The sequence below is a fragment of the Manis pentadactyla genome, chromosome 12, assembly GCF_030020395.1.
Source record: "Manis pentadactyla isolate mManPen7 chromosome 12, mManPen7.hap1, whole genome shotgun sequence".
NCBI classification, from domain to species: Eukaryota; Metazoa; Chordata; class Mammalia; order Pholidota; family Manidae; genus Manis; species Manis pentadactyla.
The window spans coordinates 109,269,779-109,293,471 of record NC_080030.1 but is presented as its reverse complement, the minus strand read 5'-3'; the positions used below and the strand labels follow the sequence as shown (position 1 = coordinate 109,293,471).

General features: G+C 42.4%; 1 protein-coding gene across 4 annotated transcripts in view; it reads left to right on the top strand.

Annotated features, from left to right (window-relative positions):
• The first annotated feature begins 11,028 nt into the window (after window positions 1-11,028).
• Window positions 11,029-23,693, top strand: part of CDK19 (cyclin dependent kinase 19) — a 108,545-nt gene continuing 95,880 nt past the window's right edge. The window contains exons 1-2 of one of the 4 annotated variants that reach the window (XM_036902971.2): window positions 11,296-11,428; window positions 21,873-21,934. Coding sequence is in view for 3 of the 4 variants with exons in the window: in XM_036902973.2 (XP_036758868.1) it covers window positions 11,301-11,428 (128 nt within the window). In the remaining variant the exon portion in view is untranslated. Of the gene's footprint in view, window positions 11,429-21,872; window positions 21,935-23,693 lie in introns of all 4 variants that reach the window. The other 3 variants (XM_036902973.2, XM_036902967.2, XM_036902968.2) reach the window with 3 other exon arrangements.

Genomic DNA, 23,693 nt, shown 5'->3' with positions numbered 1-23,693 from the left:
GCACACAGAGATGCTCCCAGAGGCGGCGGTGTGAAGACAGGCAGAGAGCGGAGTCACGCCGCCAGGAGCCGAGGAATGTCTGGGGCCACTAGGAGCTGGAAGGACTAACTGGGAACATGGCCCTTCTGGTACCTCAGTTTCAGACTTCTAGCCTCCAGAACTGTGAGACAATGCATTTGTGTTGTTTTAAGCCACCCAGGATGTGGCCTTTTGTTACAGCAGCCCCAGGGAACTTACAAAATGGTGCCTGAACTTACAAAGTATGTCCGTGGACTCCCGGGCATCTCCAACATCCTGGTAGTCTACAAGGTTAAAACTATTTTCATAATATTGAGACATATATGCCTTTTTTTGTTTTGTTTACAGTGTAGACATTTCCACTAACGGTGCACAAGTAATCCACAGAGGAGAAAATTGCTGGCATCTCAGCATGTGTGAGACAGTGGTGCCAAACTAGTAGCAGCTGTGTTCTTCCCAGCCGCACACCCACAGCAAAGAAATGCCAGCTGCATGTACGGGGATGCCCTTGGTGAAGCAGAAAATGAATAGCTGTACCACGTTTTGACCCTAGCGTGCGTACCGTTTTAGCGTTTGGTGTGATGGGGCGGGAGTGAGCCTGAGGCACTTCTGCTGCCTTCCACAACAGCACAGAAGCTCCTGTGTGATTGCTGCCACTGGGAACTGCACAGCCTCTTCTCATAGACCATCATTTCTACTTAAAAGGACTGTCGGAAAAACTGATTACTCAGGTTTGGCTATTTGGCATTTTCTTAGAACTGTGAAGTGACCCTGTGGTGTCAAGGAAAAACATTGATGGTATTTGTTGTCAATGATAACAGTTGAGAGTTTTCAAGCAAAAATTAGTGTTTTGTAAAAAGTATCTGACACTATGAACTTGATATCTTCCCAATGCTTAATGATTTTCCTGATAAAATCCATGGTTATGTTAACAAATATGATTTTTTTGATAATGGAATGTGTCCAACCTTTGTAAGATCTGCATAACTCAGTGAAACATTTTCCAAATGACTAATGCATGATGTTACAAATTAATGTGTGAGAAAAGATCCATTCAACATTCAAGATAGACCAATGGACTTTTAGAGTATAAGTTTTATTGCTATTGGTTTCAGATTCTACATTATAACTATGCTTTAATAAACTACGGCTTGTTGAGCTTTGATGTAGTATCAGAGAGTAATATCCACATGCTTATCTGGTAAGGCTACTAAAATACCCCTCCCTTTTAAAACTATATACCTGTGTGATGGGAGATGTTCTTCATAACAAAACATAATCAACCAAACAAAACAACCAAAACAACATATTAGAATGAATGCAGAAGTAGATAATGGAAATCTATCTGAATTCTATTTTCCAGATACAGAGATTTACAAACATGTAAAACAATGGCGTTTCCTTTACTACTTTTACTTTTGTTTTGGAAACGTTCTTTTTCAGGTAAATATGTTAGTATATTTATTGTTTTTGAATAATAAAAACTTTAAAATTTATTAGTTGCTATTTCTAATACAGTAAATACTGATGAATATAACCCACATAAAATTTCTTGGGATCCTCAATTTTTAGAAGGGCGGAGGGTACAGAGTCCAAAGAATGTGAGAGCAGTTGGTGCACTACAAGTGTTTTAAAAACCAGCTTTCACTGATCAAAAATTTAAAAGTACATTGGCATATGGACTAAATGCTAGTTACTAATCAATAATGATAAAATCAATGGGAAGATAATAGAATATTTCTGAGAATATTTAATCAATTCTTTCTCCCGATCTACTTCATTGTCAGTATCTCCCAGCTTCAGTTCCAGTTTAGTTAGTTCTTGAAAGAAGGCTACCTGAAGCATTCTTTTTTTTCCTACTGGATAAAATCATCTTTGTTTAATTTCTCGATGTATTTGCATCATCAAAATTAGTGCTATATCCCTTGTTAATGGGGAAGGCTATGCATTTGTGGGAAGAGCAAGTAATGGGAAACTTCTGTTCCTTTCTCTCAATTTTGTGGGAGCTGTGAACCCAGAACTGCTCCCACAAATAAAAACAAACTAGTGCTGAATCCCCAGTTCTACTGCCACGTTCATTTGGCTCCTGTACGTGGTAAGTCATGAAGGAGGGTGATAAATCCATTGGACACCAGAAGCATTATTTTATTTAACAAATTATCACGTGTTTGGGGAGTCCTACAGACTGCTGAGCACTGAATATTTATTGGTCAATGAAATAGGCATGGCCGTGCTCTCGTACCAGGATTCTTGCTTCTAAAGACGGGGTGTTAAACACACGCTTCCTTCCTGTCCTTCCTAAGGCACCACTGCAGCGGAGATCCAGAGGTGCAAGGGGCAAACTGGTGGCGGAGAGACCTGAGAGCGAGCTTTAGGGCTGTTGTGGCAGATGTAACGGAAGCCGCAGGCCTCACCTACAGGCTGGGGAGATGCAGCTGGTCCGCCATGAACGCCCGGGAAGCTCCGGGGCTGCTCGCGTTGGTGGACGAGGGGGTGCAGCAACAGGCTTAAGGGTCGGGACAGATTTGGAAGACTGCATATAGATCAGCTGATCTTCCCTCATCCATTCCAATCTTTCTACAGGTAAAATGCTGTCAGAGCAAAGGCACTGGTTATTGGCAGCCAGCCTAGGGCAGGAGTGCCGGATTCTGAGAAGGGAAATGCCGTGACCCCTGATGTAAGTATTAGCTCTTCAGAGGAAAGTTAGAGGACGGGTAAGAGGCACGGAGAATCAGTCCAAGTGGTCCAACATGACAGGCAGAGTCCCTGAAAAGGTCCAGAAAGAAGTGGTGATGTGATGGTGGCAGAGGAGAAAGGAAAATGTCAGAGAAAATAATAGAGCAAAATGGATTAGAAACACCCATCCCCAGACACATCCCTGTGAAAGATTCTCTCTTTGAGATTACAGATCCTCAATGTCTATGGAAAAAACAGGGCACTTAAAGGGGTAAAACAGACTTACATCTGAACCGCTGAAGGTTCAAGAACAGCGGGGGTAACGCCTCTGGGGTTCTGAGGGAAAGTCATCCTTTAACTTGGGATCAACAGCCAGCCAAGAACTAGTCATTACAAGAGCCTGGAAAGCGCGAACCTGATCCCTGCTCACCAGGAGCTCACCGCCGGGCCGGGCAGGCAGACACGTAAGTGATCGCGTGTAAGATGGCCCTGCGCCGAGACCTAACCCAGGAGGAACCCTCAGTAAATCTCTTCAGCAAATTTCCCCGACTAGATTAGACTGTGGCAAGACTTTTTATTGCCATATTCAAATTAGACTTCCACAGAGCTTATAAATTGGTCATGACTAAGGGCATCAGCATTAAAAAATAGTCACCCTTTTTCTTACTAATTCTGTCACACACACACACTGAACCTGATTCGCAAGATCTGCAGCTCAGTTCTCGTGACTAACCAACTCCCTGGAGGCTGGGCACACCCACCTGTCCTCCCGATTTGAACACATGGTTGAGGCTCTCTTCCTTCACTGAGGTTCTCTGTATCAAAGGAACTCAATTTTTTAATGTTTAGACCAAACTTAAAATTCCTTACTGGCTTTGTGATTAGGCCAGTATTAATTTCTGTGTGGTTATTACTTATTTTTTGCTTAAAACTTAGGCAGGCTGCAGCCTGGTGTCTGGCAAACAGTCTGTACTTTATCGGGGCTAAGAAGTTCAAAGAATAAACAGATGACAGGCATAGTCATATTTGTGGGCTTTTTGTTTCTTTTTCTGTTTTCCTGAAAACACAGTAAGCCATAGAGACAAATAAGGTTCCTATGTAATCTTGCTGCTACTTGAAAGGAATTTGATGTTTTTCCTTGTCTGAATGAGGGGAAAAAAAAATGTCCTCCAGCTCTCTTTGAAATAAGCATCAGCTCAGTATTGGGATCCACTGACCTACTCGTTGTTTTGTAGCACATGGTAGTTTCTGTGTATTTGAGGATATCATATATTTTCCCAAACATGATCCACTAAAAAATGACAATTAAAGGAACACAAAGACCATGTGATCTGTCTACAGAGAACACTGGGCGCATTTCTACAGCTCATTCACCACCATGTGTTTTTGTCATTGGAGAAATAGGGCTAAAAGATGAAGTGTTTCAGTAACAGTCTTGTGGTCAGACCCTCTTTGGTGAGCGTCTGAGGTGCCAGGGCTTCCTGCCTCCCCCTGAAGGTGGGGTGGGGGTCGGGTCGATCTCTTCTCTCTAGATGGCTCGTTCACGGACGGTCAGAGCTTGGGCATTGTGCTCGGTTGAAGAGTGTCCCCCAGAATTCAAGTCCACCTGGAACCTCAGAGTGTGACCTTATTTGGAAATAAGGTGCATAGATGTAACACAAGTTACATTACAGTGAAGTCATACTGGATCAGGGTGGGGCCTACATCCAAAGTGGCTGATGGCCTTTTAAGGAGAGGGGCATCTGGGCACAGCCACTAATGAAGATGTGGCCACGTGGAGAGAGGCACATGGAGTCTCACTGCCAAGAGCTGGGAGAGAGGCATGGAGAAGATTTTCCCTCTGCCCCCAGGAGCAGACAGCGCTGCCTGCCCGGCGATTCCAGACTCCTGGCCTCCGAACTGTGAGAATACATCCATGTGCTGTGAGCCCCTCGGTTTGTGGCAACTTGTCACGGCAGCCCTAGGAAACTGACACAGGCATCAGGCTCTTCGCACGCCCTGTGGGCAGGTGGGCAGCGCTCCGCCGCCTGGTCTGCACCCTCATCCAGCAGGAGGGGCCTGATTTTGACACTGCCTCCCGTTCCTCTCCCTCAGTTTCCCTGACAGACCAACTCATGTTTTCCCAGTGGCCTCAGGCTTAGACCATCTTTATGAAACAGAGCTTTGCTCTGAGACTTTTGATCCATGTTTAAGAAGTCTGAATACACCTCCCCGAAGAGAACAGGTGTTCACAGGCGGTTGATACTCTGACCACTGCTCACCAAAGGAAATGGCAAAGGCGAGGGGGCCTCTCAGGAATATCTCAGTGGCTGTGGCAACTACACAGGCTGTGTATTTACAAGCCCTGTGGCTCCTCCATGCACCCAGAAGGGGAGCTGATGACGGACACCAACCACATGTGAAGGGAGAGGCAGCAGAGGCAGCAGTTCCAACAAGGTTTAAGCCGGAGGAGGACTGCTGGGGTCATGCGACCTGGACGAGGGGCACAGTCAGTACTCCTTGGTGCTGTCCTTGTCCTGTCTGAGAGACCTGGGGTTAAACCCTATCACTGACCTGCACAGATTATCCTCCCAGAGCCTCAGTTTTCTTATCTGTGAAATGGAGGTGACACATACCTTCCTCTGAGGGAAGTTGCAAGGATATTAGCTAAGTTCATAAAATGTGGATTCAAAAAATGTTAGCTCTCATTCTCCACTGAAATGCCAAAAAATACCATAACCTGGGAATCCCACTCCTTGGAATTTACCCAAAGAACACAACTTCTCAGATTCAAAAAGGCAGATGCACCCTTATGTTTATCGCAGCACTAGTTACAATGGCCAAGATATGGAAGCAACCTAGGTGTCCATCAGTAGATGAATGGATAAAGAAGATGTGGTACATATACACAGTGGAATACTATTCAGCCATAAGAAACAAACAAATCCATTTGCAACAACATGGGTGGAGCTGGAGGACATTATGCTCAGTGAAATAAGCCAGGCAGAGAAAGACAAGTACCAAATGATTTCCCTCATTTGTGGAGTATAACAACGAGCAAAACTGAAGGAACAAAACAGCAGCAGACTCACAGACTCAAAAAAGGGACTAGTGGTTACCAAAGGGGAGGGGTGTGGAAGGGCGGGTGGGAAGGGAGAAGGGGATTGAGGGGTATTATGTTTAGTACACGTGGTGTGGGGGATCACGGGGAAAACAGTGCAACACAGAGAAGGCAAATAGTGCATCTGTGGCATCTTCCTACACTGATGGACAGTGACTGCATTGGGGTATGGGGGGGACTTGATAATATGGGTAAATGTAGTAAACATTGTTTTTTCATGTGAAACCTTCATAAGAGTGTATATCAATAATACCTTATTAAAAATTAAAAAAAAAGAATATGAAGATTCATATAATTAAATGAAATAAAAAAATACCACAACCATCATTCTTTCCTCAAGACCCCTGCTCTTATCAACATAGCTTTTTATCTGTGCATTTGATTGATTCCTGTGTCATACAGAAGTTATTTTTATTATGAGGCTAGGAATCTCTCAGTTTTTCAATCTCCTTTTCTTCACGTGGACGCAATCTGACTCTCCCCACCCACCTTCTGAAAAAGCTCTTTCCTCCTTTCCCTGTGAAACTGCCTGTGCTTGGATCTTGTTCTAGAGCTCCATATTTTAGCCCCAGTATTTCCTAGGGCCTCTCCTTTCCTTTCCCCACCAGCTTTCCCCCTGAACATGGAAGTTCCTTCCTCCTACTAAAATCAAACTATTAACAAAACTAAACTTTGCAGCTCTCGTGACCGTGCCAACTACTATCCTTTCTCCTTCCTTTCTTAGCCAAGCTCCCACTTTTCATTTAAATTTTATTTACTTACCTTTAGAAAGGGTAACAGCTCATGGATTAAGATTCAAAAAGGTATATGGTACCAATTTTCCCTTCTACTTCTTATTCTTAAGCAGTTTCCTTTCCCTGAGCAAACAGTTTCTTGTGGTTTTTTTTAGAGATAAGCCTATGCATACACAAGCAACTATGTATTTTTTTCTTTTGTACAAACAGATTAGAATATTATACTCTTGATTCTTTTTTTCACTTAATATGTCTTGGAGATCTTTTGATATCAATACCTACACGACTTCCTAATTTTCTTGGTCTTCCGAAAAGCAGATACCAACATGGTATTGGACATAAAAGAGATTCAGTGGGGGAAAAGGCCTGTGAGGGAGAAAAGGAAGCTGGAGGAGCTGTCAGATGGTGCGGAACTGACCCCTGGGAAGGAGAGAGGGAAGGAGGGTTGGGCAGGCAGTGACTGCAGGGACTCAGACTGTGAGAGATCTAAGAAAATGTCAGACAGGAGTAGGCCTGGGGTGTCCTTAGGCCAGTCGCCTCGGATGAATCCTCTATCTTGCTGGAACGGACCTGTCTTAGTGTCCTGGGTTCCTCAGTCATAGGCTGGGAGCAGCTCACGGTGGTGGGGGGCCCTCACTGCAGATGCAGTGGTCTATTCAGAGGGCCTCACTGCAGGGAGGTGATCTGAGAGGCATATGTCACAGCCTTCACATTATTTTTAGGGCTGCATAATAATTCATTAATGGTTATGCACAGCTCATTTATCCAGTTCCCTGCTAATGAACTTTTCTGTTGTTTCCAGTCCTTTATGAGAAACAATGTGTAGTGAATAACTTAAGTTATATCATCTTGCACATGTTTGGAATGTCACAAGTTGGGCTCCTGGGAAAGCAGACCCTGAGATGGATAGCAACATGTAATCAGTTTATTATACAATGTTCCTGGGATCAGTACTTCTGGAAGAGAAAGAAAGGGCAGGATGGGGGGAGATTGAGAAGTTGGTCTGTAATGCATTCTTGGTGATGGCTTCAGACCACCTGATAGGGGAATTCTGAAGATAGGATGACCCATCAGTTGTCCTCAGGTGGGTGAGAGGTCTGGGTCTTTACATCCCTGCATTGATCAGTCACTGGATGTAGGCTGCTCTAGGAAAATGTCATCAACTAGGTGAGGCTCTTGAGCCAAGGCAATTCCTGAAGGTGGCTTATTGGAGGCTGGCTGTGGCCGCACTCCCAGCAGCTTGGGGGAGGATATCCTTTAGTCTTGAAGGGGGTTCTGGGAGGCACATCACAGCACCCACCACAGGAGTATAATTGTAGGATATTACTGTGTAATTTTGATGTTGCCAAGATAAAAATCTCATGTATGTATTGGTATGTATTCTGTGAATATATACTTCCACTGGCAATGTAGGAAAGTGGCTGTTTTCCCATATCCTGGGTAACAAAGGGTGTGGTCAAATTTTTACTTTTTTTGATTAGGCTTTTCAAAATCTTTATCTGATTTTTTACTAACACATTTTTCCACTTTCCATTTACTCCCAAGTACATATTTATTAAGCCCTGGTTCTGCAGGTTACTGTCCCAGTGTGTTCCTATGTAAAATGGGAATAATAAAACACCACACCTTATGGGAATATTGAGAATATAATGAATTTAAAACCTCACATTTAAAAATAGCAACCAAAAACTGTCCATACCCCACCATCACACACTGATGATTTCTGAATCTATACATTTAGGCCAGCCTTTTTTTATTTTTTATTTTTTATTTTTATTGAAGGGTAGTTGACAACAGTATTGCATTACATTAGTTTCAGGTGTACAACACAGTGATTCAACATTTATATACATGATAATTCTAGGTACCAGGTATCACCATACCAAGTTGTTACAATATTTTGACTATATTCCTTATGCTATATATTACATCCCGGTTACTTATTTATTTTACAATTGGAAGTGTGTTTATATATATATATATATATATATATATTTTGTGAGGGCATCTCTCATATTTATTGATCAAATAGTTGTTAACCACAATAAATTTCTGTATAGGGGGGTCAATACTCAATGCACAATCATTAATCCACCCCAAGCCTAATTTTCATCAGTCTCCAATCTTCTGAGGCATAACAAACAAGTTCTTACATGGAGAACAAATTCTTACATAGTGAATAAGTTACATGGTGAACAGTGCAAGGGCAGTCATCACAGAAACTTTCGGTTTTGTTCATGCATTATGAACTATATACAGTCAGTTCGAATATGAATATTCATTTGATTTTTAAACTTGATTTATATGTGGATACCACATTTCTCTATTATTATTATTTTTAATAAAATGCTGAAGTGGTAGGTAGATACGAGATAAAGGTAGAAAACAGAGTTTAGTGTTGTAAGAGAGCAAATGTAGATGATCAGGTGTGTGCCTGTAGACTATGTGTTAATCCGCGCTAGACGAGGGCAATAAACATCCACGTATGCAGAAGATTTCTCTCAGAACATGAGGGGGGAGGTTCTAAGCCTCACCTCTGCTGCTCCCCATTTTCTCACCAGATGGCCCCCTGCGACTGTGCCTGTCTTAGGCCAGACTTTTTATCTTCTTACTGACACATAACAATATTCACCTGCTTGTTATTTGTCTTAATGTCCCACAGGTGTTTCAAGTTCAACATGCCCCAGCCAAACTCATCATCTTCCTCTTAACAACTGCTTGTATTCCTTTATTTCCCACTTTATTGTTGAAGGAAAAAAACCTTTAAGTCATCCTGGAATATTCTCTCTCTTCAATTTGATTTGTAAATCATCGTTACCTGGTAGCTCACAAGCAGCACGGGCACTCCATGGTTTTACAAGGATTAGTGCGAGAGCTTCTCTGCTGGTCTTACCTTCCTCCAGTCTATCCCCAGCATCGCAGTCGGGAGGATTTTTACACAACACTAACTACATTACTCCTTAGCTCAAAGGTCTTTAATGGCTTCTTCCTGCCCACAGAATGATGAAATCTAAAACTTCTGCCTGACATTTATAACTTTGTAATCTGACCTCTGCTCATCGGTCAGGTCTCTTCCTAGCCATTCCCTTTCCCTGCATAATCCTTAATACTCAAGCTAGTTGCCTTTCTCAGAGTAGATCGTGTTGTTTCCTGATAGATGTACCTGCTGTTATGACTAGAATAATTCCCTACTTGTCCTCCACATAAAGTTCTTTAAATTTTGGCTCAAATCTACTTCCTTCGTGAACACTCCTCTAGAAGCCCTCCTGTTCTACCATTCCTTTGTACCTAAAGTTGACCTTAAATCTGTTTGCACGGTTATTTCTGCAGTAGGTGTCAGCCCTGATGGAAACAGACCAATTTTCATCTGGTATCTCCAGTATTTATGACAGTGCCTGGAAATTAGTGAAACTCAGATACCTCTTGGTTTCTAGATCTGAGGAAGCTTCCCAGGAAACTTACTGTTGGAGTAAATAAGCCATCCTCCCCACTCTTCCTCCAGTTTTCCAGGTTTTTCCCAAAACCTAGCCGGCGGGTCACTATTAATTTTCCTCGCCGCCGCAGGCCGCACGGACCTTTTCCGCCTCTGGCTCCCACTGGCTGTGGCACAGAAATCCTACTGGTTAAGATCGGTGCCAAGCATCTGACACGTGCTCCACGCACTAAGGAGGTGAGTCAACGTTCACCCGATCAGGGGCCTTTAACATGCCAGGGGACGTCCCCCTCTGGCGGGGGCGGTAAAACCCCCCCTCACAGTCCAACCCAAGCGACTGTTTCTAAAACGCTGCACCGTTCCGGCACTTCGTCCTCGGAGAAGACCAAGAGTAGAGCGACCAGGAAAGGGTGCCGGCGGCCGCAGCGGCAGAAGTTGGCGTTCCCCTCAGTCCCACGTTGCAACGAAAAAACGGCTTTTGAAAAACGGTTTTCGCGTGGTAAAGGGAAACACTGACCTATCAGGCAGAACCGAGCACATCCGACAGCCAATCCAGAGCGGGAGAGCCCAGGCCGGGATCCCACGCGCCAACGAGCACGTCATTCTTCACTCTCCACCAATGAGAGGCTGGCCGGGAGGCGGGGCAACAGCCGACCAATAGCCACAAAAAACAAATAGCCGTCGGTACTGTCCTCGCTGCTCGCAGACCTGGGCGAGGCGCTGGTCAAGTGCTTCCCACGCCCTGTAGCGCTCGGAGGCAGTTACAGCGCAGTTCCTTTCTCACACCAGGCCAGGGCCTTCTTCCGCCAGCTCTCACAGGCTAGCAAAAAGCACGCCGCAACTTGGCGCTTTCCTCCTTCACAGGAACTGGCGGCGCCGCGTTGCCCGAGAGGGCGGGTGGCTCAGGCGTGCGTGCCGAGGGGCGAGGCTGTGGCGGCGCAACGCCCCCTGGGAGCAGTAGTTTCCTTGGCCGGCGGAGCTTGCGGTCCTCGGGCACCAAGGACTACATTTCCCAGGAGCCTCGCGTCCGAGGGGCGGGCGGGCCGGCTCGTTAATGAGCTCAGGCGGCCGCGGCGCGGCCCACCGGGTTCCAAAACAAGGAAATGAAGAGGGGAGGCGGGACTGGGGGTGCCTGCGGGAGCCGCCGCCGCCGCCGCCGCGGAGGAGGAGGAGGCGGCTTCCGCGGCCGCCGAGAAGGCCGCTGCTGAAGGCGGGCGCGGGGCGGGGGCGCGCGCGCCGAGAGGCGGCTGCTGCGGGAGCGGAGCGGAGGGCGCGGCGGGAGGAGGGTCTGAGCGGCGGCGGCCCCCGCGCCCCGGCGCCTCCATGGGGAAAGCAGACAATGGATTATGATTTCAAGGCGAAGCTGGCGGCGGAGCGGGAGCGGGTGGAGGATCTGTTTGAGTACGAAGGGTGCAAAGTGGGACGCGGCACCTACGGGCACGTCTACAAGGCGCGGCGGAAAGATGGGTAAGAGCAGGGGCGGGGGACGGGCTCGCTCGGGTCCTGCCCTGCCCGCGCCGCGCGGAGGGTGGGTCGGGGTCAGGGCGGGCCGCGCCCGGGCGCGGAGGCGGGGTGGTCGCCCGTCGCTCAGGGCGCTCGCCGGGACGTGCGAGGGGCGGTGTCTGGGGTCTGCGAGCCCCGCCGGGAGGGCCGCCCTGGCCCCGGGCTGGTGACGGTCGCGGTGCAGCTTCCCGTCGGACTGCGCGGCGGCGGCGGCGGAGCGCCGGGGCCCCGGCCAGCCTCGCGGTGCGGCCCGCCGTCCCCGTCCTGCGACGTCGCGCCCCTCGCTGCCCGCCGCCGGCGTGGCCTCGACCCGCTGAGGAGGACGTCTGAGGCGGCGGCCGCGTTTTGTCTGCACTACTTGCGAGTTCGCAGGGGCCCCGGTTCCTCGCTCCCCGGCCGCCCTCCCGTCGCGCCCTCGGCCCCTGCCGGGTGCCCGGGGGCCGGGTGACCGGCCGACGCGCGCGGAGCGGGGCGCGGACGGCCCGGCGCTGGGGGGAAGCCGCCGTCGGAAGCCCCTACCGACCGGTCCTCGGGCGGCCCCGCTGCGGAGGCGCGGGGCAGGGGGAGCCCGTGGCGCCGGCGCCCTGAGCGGAGGGCTCCAGGACCGAAGTAGGTAGGGGGCGTGTTCCCTTAGGGCAGGGAGCCCAGGAGCGCAGCTTTTTTTTTTTATTAAGGCATCATTGATACACGATCTCACGGAGGTTTCACGTGAGCAGCACTGTGGTCACTACGTCCACCCGTGTTACCAAGTCCCCGCGCCCCGCCGCAGCCCCTGTCCATCAGCGTAGGAAGGTGCTGTGGAGTCACTACCTGACTTCTCCGCGAAGAGCACAGCTTCTTAACCTGTTTACCGTGAAGTACCTTGAAAATTACAAGGTACTGTGCAAGGGTAAAGGATTGTTGGTATTGCAAATAATTTTTTCTCTTGTAACTGAATGGGCCCCGTAGTTAGTATTCAGTCATTTGTGAGCTTTTCATGATTTTAGTTAATCGCCAGGTGTCTTCGAGTATCTTTCAAGGAATGCGAGGTACTGTAATTAACTTAGGTCTTGCTTGTGGAATACCCACTCTGCTTGTTATACTGGTGCCCCTGGGGAACCCTGTCACATACATTTGGAGAAGGCACACCCAGTTTTCCTGCTTGGACGTTGGTGCCGCAAGACAAATCAGACGTGGTGTTTTTAATATGCCTCAGGCTTACTTTGTAATATACTTGATCTGGAATTTTAAAATTCATTTTTGGTTAGAATAGCCTCCTTTTTTTTTTTTGAGAGGGCATCTCTCATATTTATTGATCAAATGGTTGTTAACAGTTAATAACAATAAAATTTTGTACAGGGGACTCAATGCACAATCATTAATCCACCCCAAGCCTAATTCTCATCAGTCTCCGATCTTCTGAAGCACAACGAACAAGTTCTTACATGGTGAACAGTACAAGGGCAGTCATCACAGAAACTTTTGGTTTTGATCACACATTATGAACTATAAACAATCAGGTCAAATATGAATATTCGTTTGATTTTTATACTTGGTTTATATGTGAATTCCACATTTCTCCCTTATTATTATTATTATTATTTTTTTAAATAAAATGCTGAAGTGGTAGGTAGATGCAAGATAAAGGTAGAAAACATAGTTTAGTGCTGTAAGAAAGCAAATGTAGATGATCAGGTGTGTGCCTATAGACTAAGTATTAATCCAAGCTAGACAAGGGCAACAAAACATCCACGTATGCAGAAGATTTCTCTCAGAACAGGGGGGGTGAGGTTCTAAGCCTCACCTCTGTTGATCCCCAATTTCTCACCTGATGGCCCCCCTGCGACTGTGCCTGTCTTAGGTTGTTCCTCCCTTGAGGAATCTTACCCGTCTCTGGCTAACCAGTCATCTTCTGGGGCCATACAGGGAAATGTAAAGTTGGTAAGTGAGAGAGAAGCAATATTGTTTGAAAAGGTTAGCTTTTTACTTCTTTGCAAATTTATGCCCTGTGGCTTTTATGCCCAGCATTTGTCTTGAGGTAGAATAGCCTCCTTTCTGCAGGCAACTTTTTTTTTTTAATTTTATTTTGGTATCATTAATCTACAATTACATGAAAGACATTATGTTTACTAGGCTCCCCCCTTCACCAAGTCCCAACCACATCCCCATTCACAATCACTGTCCATCTGCGTAGTAAGATGCTGTAAAATCACTACTTGTCTTCTCTGTGTTGCATAGCCTTCCCCGTGCTCCCCCCCCACTATACATGCTAATCATAATGCCCCCTTTCTTTTTTTTCCCGCCCTTATCCCTCCCTTCCCACCCATCCACCCCAGTCCCTTTCCCTTTGGTAACTGTTAGTCCATTCTTGGGTTCTGTGCTTCTGCTGCTGTTTTGTTCCTTCAGTTTTCTTTTCTTCTTATACTCCACCTGTGAGTGAAATCATTTGGTACTTGTCTTTCTCCGCCTGTCTTATTTCACTGAGCATAATACCCTCTAGCTCCATCCATGTTGTTGCTAATGGTAGGATCTGTTTTTTTCTTATGGCTGAATAATATACCATTGTGTATATGTACCACTTCTTTATCCATTCATCTACTGATGGACATTTAGGTTGCTTCCATTTCTTGGCTATTGTAAATAGTGCAGCGATAAACATAGGGGTGCATTGCAGGCAACTTTTGAGAAAAGTTAAAAACTCTGTTTTTGATGTACTTGCACAGCATGGGCTACAACAGAAAACAAAACTACTGCTTCTAATTCTTTGAATATTTTCCCCTCTAATAAAGTCTTGATTCAAATACATTTCTCCAGTGAAATTTGTTTGATTAGAATTAATAAGGCTTCTTTAGTAGAGTAAGATTAGTTTGTGTATCTTCAAAATATACTTAAGAAAATAACTTTTAGGATCTGAAAGCATTAGTTAAAATAACTATTTTATATGTAAGAAAAATCAATGTAAAGATATTTTTCTTGGACCAGTGGTCTAGTTGAGATGAGGTTTTACAGTAAACATAACTTTTGTGGGTTTTGTAGCAGGATTAGTTACATGTTCATTGATACCAGCAATTTGAGAGAAAATGTTTTTAGTGATGGTTCTAAACCATGATGCAGATTTGCATAGTTACACTGTGATCGTGGCAAATTACAGGTTAGCTCTTTGCAGAATTTAACTCAGAAAAATTTATAATGCTATTTTAGAGAGAAAGAAATCACATGAATACATTGAAGAGAACTTACCCTAATGTGCATAGTGTATATAGCCAAAAAGTTGTTCAGGTCTTTAGAGGAAACACTGGAAGAAGTAATGCAGCATAAAACCTAATTGCAAAATCCTCTGCTTATAGTTTAATACTACAGTTTACAAAACGTTAGAACGTTATTTCATTTGAAGTAAGACTTAGGCTTTTAAAATTATATCTACATAAATTTGTAACAGACCGGAAATGGAAGATTATCATCTGGGTTTTTATTTTACCTTCAATAAAAACGTTCCTTGTTCCATCTTTCTGTTTTAAAGGAAGAGAGTCTTTTGACTAGGATATCCTTTTTTAAAAAAATCAGGCTTAAAACAGTTTTCTTGAAGAAATGTGAGTTCATTATATTTCTAGACTTTTTAGTATGAGCAAGAATTATTATAATAGTTTTTCTTTCAATATTAGTAATAAGTCACATAGTTTATGGTTATAAATCTAACATCATATTTCTCAAATTTGAAACACTTTATTTTTTATTTTTATTTTTATTTCCCAGGATATATTTAATTCTGGTAACTGTTCCATGTGTGCTTGAAAAGTGTATTATGGCAAAGTGCTTAAAAATAAGAATAGAAACGGGAGAAAGGACAGCTCTTCCTTACAGAAGAACTGCAAACTAGCAAATGTAGAAGGAATGAGGGAAATAGAAAACCATCATGAAAACACCAGAGTCAAAACTGTTGATGCAAGACATGATAATGGACTGTGAAATTAGGGGTGCAAATGTGAGGAGAAACAGGATGTTTGCATAGTCTCAAGTGTCTCTCTCAAGATACTAATTGATTACAATTAATAAAAATAATTTTTACTTTTTAATAAAGACAACTTTTCCTAGGGAAACTCAGCAGACACCACACTCTTTTAACTAAGTTATCAAGGTTAACATTACCAATAACAAGACATATTGACATTGTGTACCCCAAATGTGATGTGCTGAGAACACACATCGCTTCTGTGGCCTGCTTGCCAAAATGCATACCCTCCATCTAGATGAGAAGACATCAGACACATCCAACTGAGGAATATTGTACAGAATAGTTGAACAAGTGCCAAGGCTCTGAAAGACTTTGGAAAGACTGAGGGACTGTCGTATCCAAAGGAGACTAAGGAGCCATGACAGTTAAATGCAATGTAGTGCTCTGAGTTGGATCTTGCAACAGAAAAAGGCCATTAATGGACAAAGTGGTGAAATTCAAATAAGGCCTGTAGTTTACTACTGTGAAACAATTTTGGTCGATAAAGGAATATTGTTAAAAAGTTCTTTTGTCAGTAAGAGGTTCGAACACGATTCCATAAGATAATGTTATATTTGAAAACTTGAACGCAGCAGTACCACTCTTTATCTTTGTGTAGAAGTTCATTTTATTTTTGAACCACTCTAATAAAAAAAAGAATGCTCATTTTTGGAGATGTTATTTAAAGTGAAGTGCTGTTACCATAGGCTTTTAGACGACTAGTTGGTGACTACATATTATAAAGTATGTCACAGAGTCCTTCATTAATAAATGAAGGTTCATGTGGATACAGAGAAGTGAATAATAGGTACAGTAAGTGTCTGCCTGTTTTTGATGGGTTTTTCACATTTGGTTCATAGTTAAAATAGATGATTGTATTTGCATTATTTTCAAGACGTGAAGATTAACAATCTATCATCAGTATGATGCAGCGTTTTAGAACTTTGAAGAGTTTCAGATCCTTCAGCCTGATTTCCTCTTTACAGATAAGAAAACCAGAGCTTTTAGAGGTCATGCCCAAGTCCCACAGCACAACACAGGCCTGGAATCCAGATCTCTTGATTCCCGGTCTTCTTTTCCTAATCTTTCTTAATAATGTGATGGGAGGAAAAACAAAAAGACTATATTGCCTCCAGTTTTGACAATCTTACTGCATCAACTTTTTCTATGCAAAGGGTACATCTACACCAAAAAATATGGAAAAGGAAAATAGCATGTATGAGAGACATTTAAAGCAGTGCCAGCCTATAGATTCTGCATGTAGCTGCTTTTCTCCACCCTGTCTGATTGGCACAGTAGCTGAGTTGAGCATGCCAGTCTTTACTCTTATAGTCTGAGATCAAAGTTGCTGCCAGCATCACTTTTCTACAAAATAAAACCAGTCGTGTCATCTGTCTTGGAAAACTACATTCTCTGTGGCTCATACAGTCACATCTGATCTTAATTCCTTAGTTTGGCATGTAAGCCATTTGCATTTAGAACTGTACAGCCTTTAAACCTGCCACCAGCTCCCTCCTTTTTTGCAGTGTGTGGAAGACATGGGCTTCTATGTAGCATTGAACTGCTCAGGACTTGGTAAGTCCTCTTCATGAATAAGTCTGTTTTCTTTTTTCTACATTAAACTAGGATGGTTGCTTTGCCATTCCTCCCTCTTTTCTCCGTTCCCCTACAAACCCTGCAAACTCCTGCTCTCACTTCAGTAGACCCAATTCAGAGCTTTCCTTCTGGAAGCCTTCCCTTACTCACGCAGTGTACTCATTAGCTGTGTTTCTGCCCTTTTTGTTCTTACTGTGGAATTACTGTAAGTGATGACAATGTGAGCATAAACTACTAGCTACAAATGTTCATCATCATTCTATTTCCAGCTCCTCTGCAGGTTTGGGCACATAAGGCACACTAAAATTTTACAAAGTTTTAAAAAGTGCCCTAAATTGGTAAACATACTTCATTGATGTTTTCAATAATTATTTTGCAAGTCTGCAGTATAGTGATGTTGCATGAGATAAGTGGTTAAATGTAAAGATTGCCTTAGTGCTAACTATATATATATATATATATATATATACACACACATATATCGTGGCCCTTTAATAAAAATGTATAAATGACGGTGTGGACAAACGAAATAGGAAAGCTCATGTCTTTTCTTTCAAGTTATAGGAGAGATTTTGAGGCATTTTTATATTTTTTAACTTTAATTATAACTTGAAGATCGTTATATAACTTAGGTATAGAAATGCCTAGTTCCTCTTAATGTTTCATTATCTTCCATTGTATTGACTTAACATAATTTATTTAACTATCCCTCTTGATGGGCATCTATGCTGTCTCCAGTTTTTTGCTAGTATTAATACTGCAGTATTATGGTATCCTAGGATAATATCCTAATATACTAGTAGGTACAGTGTTTTGTGCATATTGGTATAGCAGTTAAGTTAAATCCTTAGAAGCTGCTTACCCTTTGGAAGTAATGGCTTGAAATGATTTGCTAATACGGTGATGGATGAGTTGTAACTCTCTAAAGACTGGAAATGGGGGACTGAGAATAAGAAAATGTTAAGGCTTTAAAAATAGTAGTTATTAATACATAAAATTGAGTTCTAAGTCATAGTTTGCTGTAGGAAATGCAATTACATTTTAAGTAGCATGGGAAAGGCATGTCTGAGTTCTAGATAGGAAAAAAGTTGACCTATGGAAAGGTATTTTTCAAACAATGGACATGAATATTGATGGATTAGGAGTTTTTACTTTTGTGTACTGTATGTTTGAACTGGATATGTTGGATAAAAATTAACATGTGATGTTAAATTATGTATTTGTTGCTCAAAATGCCGAAGTCGTGCAGTGATGGTTAGACTTCAGTAGAAGACTTTAAGGCAGTATACTGCAATGTGAAATTTTCTTTTTGGTAGGTAACTGATCAGAGTAAGGGTATTTGGCTAATGTGGTTTTTAAATTTAATTTTATTTTTTATTAAGGTATTATTGATATACACTCTTATGAAGATTTCACATGAAAAAACAATGTGGTTACTACATTTATCCATATTATCAAGTCCCCACCCTATCCCCATTGCAGTCACTGTCCATCAGTGTAGTAAGATGTCACAGATTCACTATTTGCCTTCTCTCTGCTACGCTGTTCTTCCTATGACCCCCCCACACCATGTGAACTAAACACAATACCCCTCTGTCCCCTTCTCCCTCCCTCTCCACCTGCCCTCCCACACCCCTCCCCTTTGGTAACCCCTAGTCCCTTCTTGGAGTCTGTGAGTCTGCTGCTGTTTTGTTCCTTCAGTTTTGCTTGTTGTTATACTCCACAAATGAGGGAAACCATTTGGTACTTGTCTTTCTCTGCCTGGCTTATTTCACTGAGCATAATGTCCTCCAGTTCCATCCATGTTGTTGCAAATGGCAGGATTTGTTTCTTTCTTATGGCTGAATAGTATTCCATTGTGTATGCGTACCACATCTTCTTTATCCATTCATCTACTGATGAACACTTAGGTTGCCTCCATATCTTGGCTATTGTAAATAGTGCTGCGATAAACATAGGGGTGCATATGTTTTTTTGAATCTGAAAAGTTGTTTTCTTTGGGTAAATTCCTAGGAGTGGAATTCCTGGATCAAATGGTATTTCTATTTTTAGTTTTTTGAGGAACCTCCATATTGCTTTCCACAATGGTTGAACTAGTTTACATTCCCACCAGAAGTGTAGGAGGGTTCCTCTTTCTCTGCATCCTCGCCAGCATTTGTTGTTCCTTGTCTTTTCTATGTTGGCCATCCTAACTGGTGTGGAGTGGTTTCTTATTGTGGTTTTAATTTGCATTTCCCTGATTAGTGATGTGGAGCATCTTTTCATGTGTCTGTTGGCCATCTGAATTTCTTCTTTGGAGAATTGTCTCTTCTTCCGCCCATTTTTTAATTGGATTATTTGCTTTTTGGGTGTTGACCCATGTGAGTTCTTTATATATTTTGGATGTTAACTCCTTGTCGAATATGTTGTTTACAAATGTATTCTCCCATACTGTAGGATGGGTTTTGTTCTGTTGATGGTTTTTAGTTTGATGAAGTCCCATGTGTTCATTTTTGCTTTTGTTTCCCTTGCTGGAGGAGATGCGTTCAGGAAGAAGTTGCTCATGTTTATAGTCAAGAGATTTTTGCCAGTGTTTTCTTATAAGTTTTATGGTTTCATGACTTACATTCAAGTCTTTGAGGAACTGCCATACTGTTTTCTATAGCAGCTGCACCATATTTTTATTCTCTCCAATAAAACACAGGGGTTCCAATTTCTCCACATCTTTTGCCAATACTTGTTATCTTCTTTTTTAAGAGAAATGTAGATAGTAGCCATCCTAATGGGTGTGTGGCAGTATCTCACTGTGTTGAATTTAAGTTTATAAAATGGTTGAGTGAGTTATGTGATCACATGGCAGCAAGTTTTAAATGGAAACAAAATCACTCAATTTTGCTACTCTAACAGCAATATTATCTGTTGTTTGGATATGTGTTCTTTAGTATTTTTTAAGCCTTTTTTGTTTTTAAAAATTTCCATTTTTTATTCTGGCTTTATATAATAGGCATTTCTCATTTTTAAACATATTTTCTACAACAATTCATTTGCATTTTAATTTTCCAAGAAAATGTTACAAATGCTGAAGAATATATAGAGCATGTTTGAATACTTAAGAACGTTTATGATTGTTTGGCATCATACATGCTGATAAGTGTCTGGTTTGTGTGATTTTAATTCTGCAGACTGGACAATACAGTGACTTAAGCACGTGGTTCTAGAAGTAGACATTTTGGGTTTGAATGGCATGTCTGCCACTTCTGTCCATGTGTGTGTAGGCAGCGTCTTGAGCCTGTGTCTTGGTTTTGTCTGTAAAGTAAGGATGGTAATAGTGCCCATCTCAGCTCTGGGGACACCAAACGTGTTGGTGTCCGTGGCCTTCTCAGAACTGTGCCTGGCGCATCGCACCTGCTGCAGAAGAAGGCTTTGTCGTCGTTGCCGGGGGTCTTGCCTTCTTGGCTTCTAGAGATGCATGCGGGACACAGGGAGCCCCTGTGTCTCGGATCCTTGGCTCGGAAGGTCACGAGCACTGCCCTCGTTTTAAGAATAAAGTGAGCTGTGGCAGCAGGCAGTGCTGGGTGACCACCAGACCGGCAGTGCGATGTGCCGCCTCCGGGGGACTGTGGCCTTCCGGCCGCCACAAGGCCGCACAGCCACCTAGGCCCTCGGCTGGCTCCAGCTCATCTCTCCACTCTGCGGCTGTGGGTTTTGTGCCCCGTGGTTCCCCAGGTTCCTAGCTTGGCATTCTCTATTCCCTCTATTTCTTAGTTAATAAAAAGTCAAACGCACTGATTCAAGTTTTTGCAAAATTTAACATTCTGTGATTTTTAATACCTTATTTCATTTGATATTCAATAAAAATGTGAGAGATGGTGAAGGAGTCCTCATTGAACAACTGATTGTACTGAGAGATTAAGGGACCTGCCTGATGTCACAAAGCAGTTAAGTGATTTAGCTGGAATTTGAACTCAAGCCACCTGTCTTCAGGGCCAGTGTTTTGTAATATTATATTTCTTGACATAACATCATGTTTTAAGACAATGCTTTGTTCTTTCTTTCCTGATTATTTGATGGGATCGTTAAGGATTTCTAAATATAACATAAAGAAAACATGCCCCCTCTTTTAATAGTTAAGATTTATGATTCCTTTTCTCATATACCAGCTGCATTCATAGTCTTTATCTCTTATCCAATGAAAAAGAATGAAATGAAATCTGAGATCTAAATACTTTACTTGATTGAATCCTTAATTTTTTCATGAATGTTTTCTGAAAAGCTTCTCATGTTTCATGCTTGTATTTATTTTATAATATTGGAACAAGGTAGGTTTTCCATATCTTTACAGTTCTTTATCCTTTACCCTCTGCCTTTATCGTCTTCCAAGTCTGTTTCTGTTTTTTCCCTCTATTCCCAACAATCTCTGGTCCTAAGAAAGAATTTACCTTGAGTTGTAGGGTCTATTACACTTCATTTTGTGAAGTATGTTTTTTTCTACTGAATTTCTTTTATAGTCCTTATATATGTACTGGCTCTCTCACATTTAAAAAGTTAAACTGTTAGTTTAAGCACATGTGAATTCATACTTTGTTGCTCTTTTAGCATTTCCAGTAGTGTAAATCACTTCTGTTGGTGAAAATATAAATTAGTTAAGGCTCAACTTTTCTTTCTGTCATATGATTAGCTACATAACATATAATGAACTCTGAATGTTATCAGTATATTATTGATTTGCTCATTGTCATATCGAAAATCTGATTTCCTTGGCAGGATGTAGACTTGTGATAGGCATTTGGCATTTTATGTTTTGGGCAGTGTAACTTTAATCTACATAAACTTCTCTGCCTTTTGCCTCTGCTGTGTTCATAGATTCCAGGAGGGCTTCGTGTTTGGACCTCAGGCGGTGGAGGTAGCAGACTTTTCCGCAGAAGGTAAAGCAGAGTGTTGCCTTCTGGTGCCGTTGTGTGTGTGTGCGGGGGTGGGTATGTGACAGGTGAGAGTTTGCACAAATGTCATCACAAAGTAATTCATGATGATTCATTACTTAATTCATTTCAGAAAATTTAAAGGCAAGTTACTACATGTATAATTTGATTCAGTACTATTACACTGTATAAAAATAGAAAAATTTAGGTAGAACTTAAGACTCTTAAGTTTCACTTGTCAGCTGCTTAGAGAGTAAGAGTGATTAAGGAGGGAGCATTAGTGTAATGTATAGTACACACTGCCTGACTTCCTCAGACCTAGTTTCACTATGATCTCTTCTGGGAAGTTGTCCAAGTCATTGTTCATATGTTGAATTCTTCTCAGCTGCTCCTTTTTCAGAAAGATTGCTTTACAATTAATAGAGAGACAGCCTTGTCCATGACCCATGCCTAGAGGACAGACATTGTCTGACAGGTCCTTCTGTGTGCCAAAAATGTTAAGTTTCCAATTTGCTAATTACCTCTCTTCAGAACTTGTTAATAGGCTCTCCTTTCAAGTTAGTTCTTGTTTCAGTAGAGATACAAACATCCCACATACCTGTAAAATATGTTTTTATAGTGTTAATTTTAAGAAAATGACATACCTTTCCCGGCTAATGTTTCTTTGATTAAAAAAAAATATTTTGCCATTTATGTGCCATTTAAGTATTATTGTAGATAGTACTTTCTGTGAATTTGAAAACCTTTACGAACTTTCTTCACGTGATATTTTTATAGAGGGTTTTTTTTAAAGACCTATAGCAGCTAACAATATTGTACTCTAAGACATAAAGTTAATGTGGTTAGTTTTTAGTTAGATTCTGAATGGGAATTAGAGGAATAGTTTTCTTATGTCTTCTGGAAATTACAATTGTTTTGATTTTAACTAAGTGGCTGCACATTATACCTTATGTTCAGGATGTACACCTTATGTGAGGCTAGGGTAGTACATATTTGTTGAATTTCTGCTTGGTGCCAAACACAGGATCACTCCATTTTACAATCCACCCAGTTTCACTATTTCTTTAATTTTTCTCCTATTCAGGGAAGCTGCTTTTCTTCTTCTTTTTTAATAATTGGAGACTTTAATATTATAATTTCTTTTTTTTTTTTACTTTTTAAAAATAAAATGTATGTCACAGTTGTTCAACAGTTCCTGCCCTGCCAAGTCCCCCCTTCGTAACCACTAGTCACTTCTCAATGTCTGTGAATCTATTGCTGTTTGTTCCTTCTGTTTTGCTTTGTTTTTATATTCCACAAATAAGTGAAATCATACGGTATTTGTCTTTCTCCACCTGGCTTATTTCACAGAGCATAATACCCTCAAGATCCATCCATGTTGTTGCAAATGGGAGGATTTCTCTTCTTTGCATGGCTGAATAATAATATTCCACTGTGTATATGTACCACATCTTCATTATCCATTCATCTACTGATGAATACTCAGATTGCTTCCTTATCTCGGCTGTTGTAAATACTGCTACTGTAAACATGGGGTACATATGTCTTTTCGAATCAGGGATTTTGTTTTCTTTGGGTGAGTTCCTAGGAGTGGAATAACTGGGTCAAATGGTATTTCTATTTTTAGTTTTTTGAGGAACCTCTGTACTGCTTTCCACAGCTGTTGCACCAATTTACATTCCCACCAACAGTGTAAGAAGGTTCCCCTTTCTCTGCACCCTCGCCAGCATTTGCTGTTTCTTGTCCTTTGGATGTTGCCATCCTA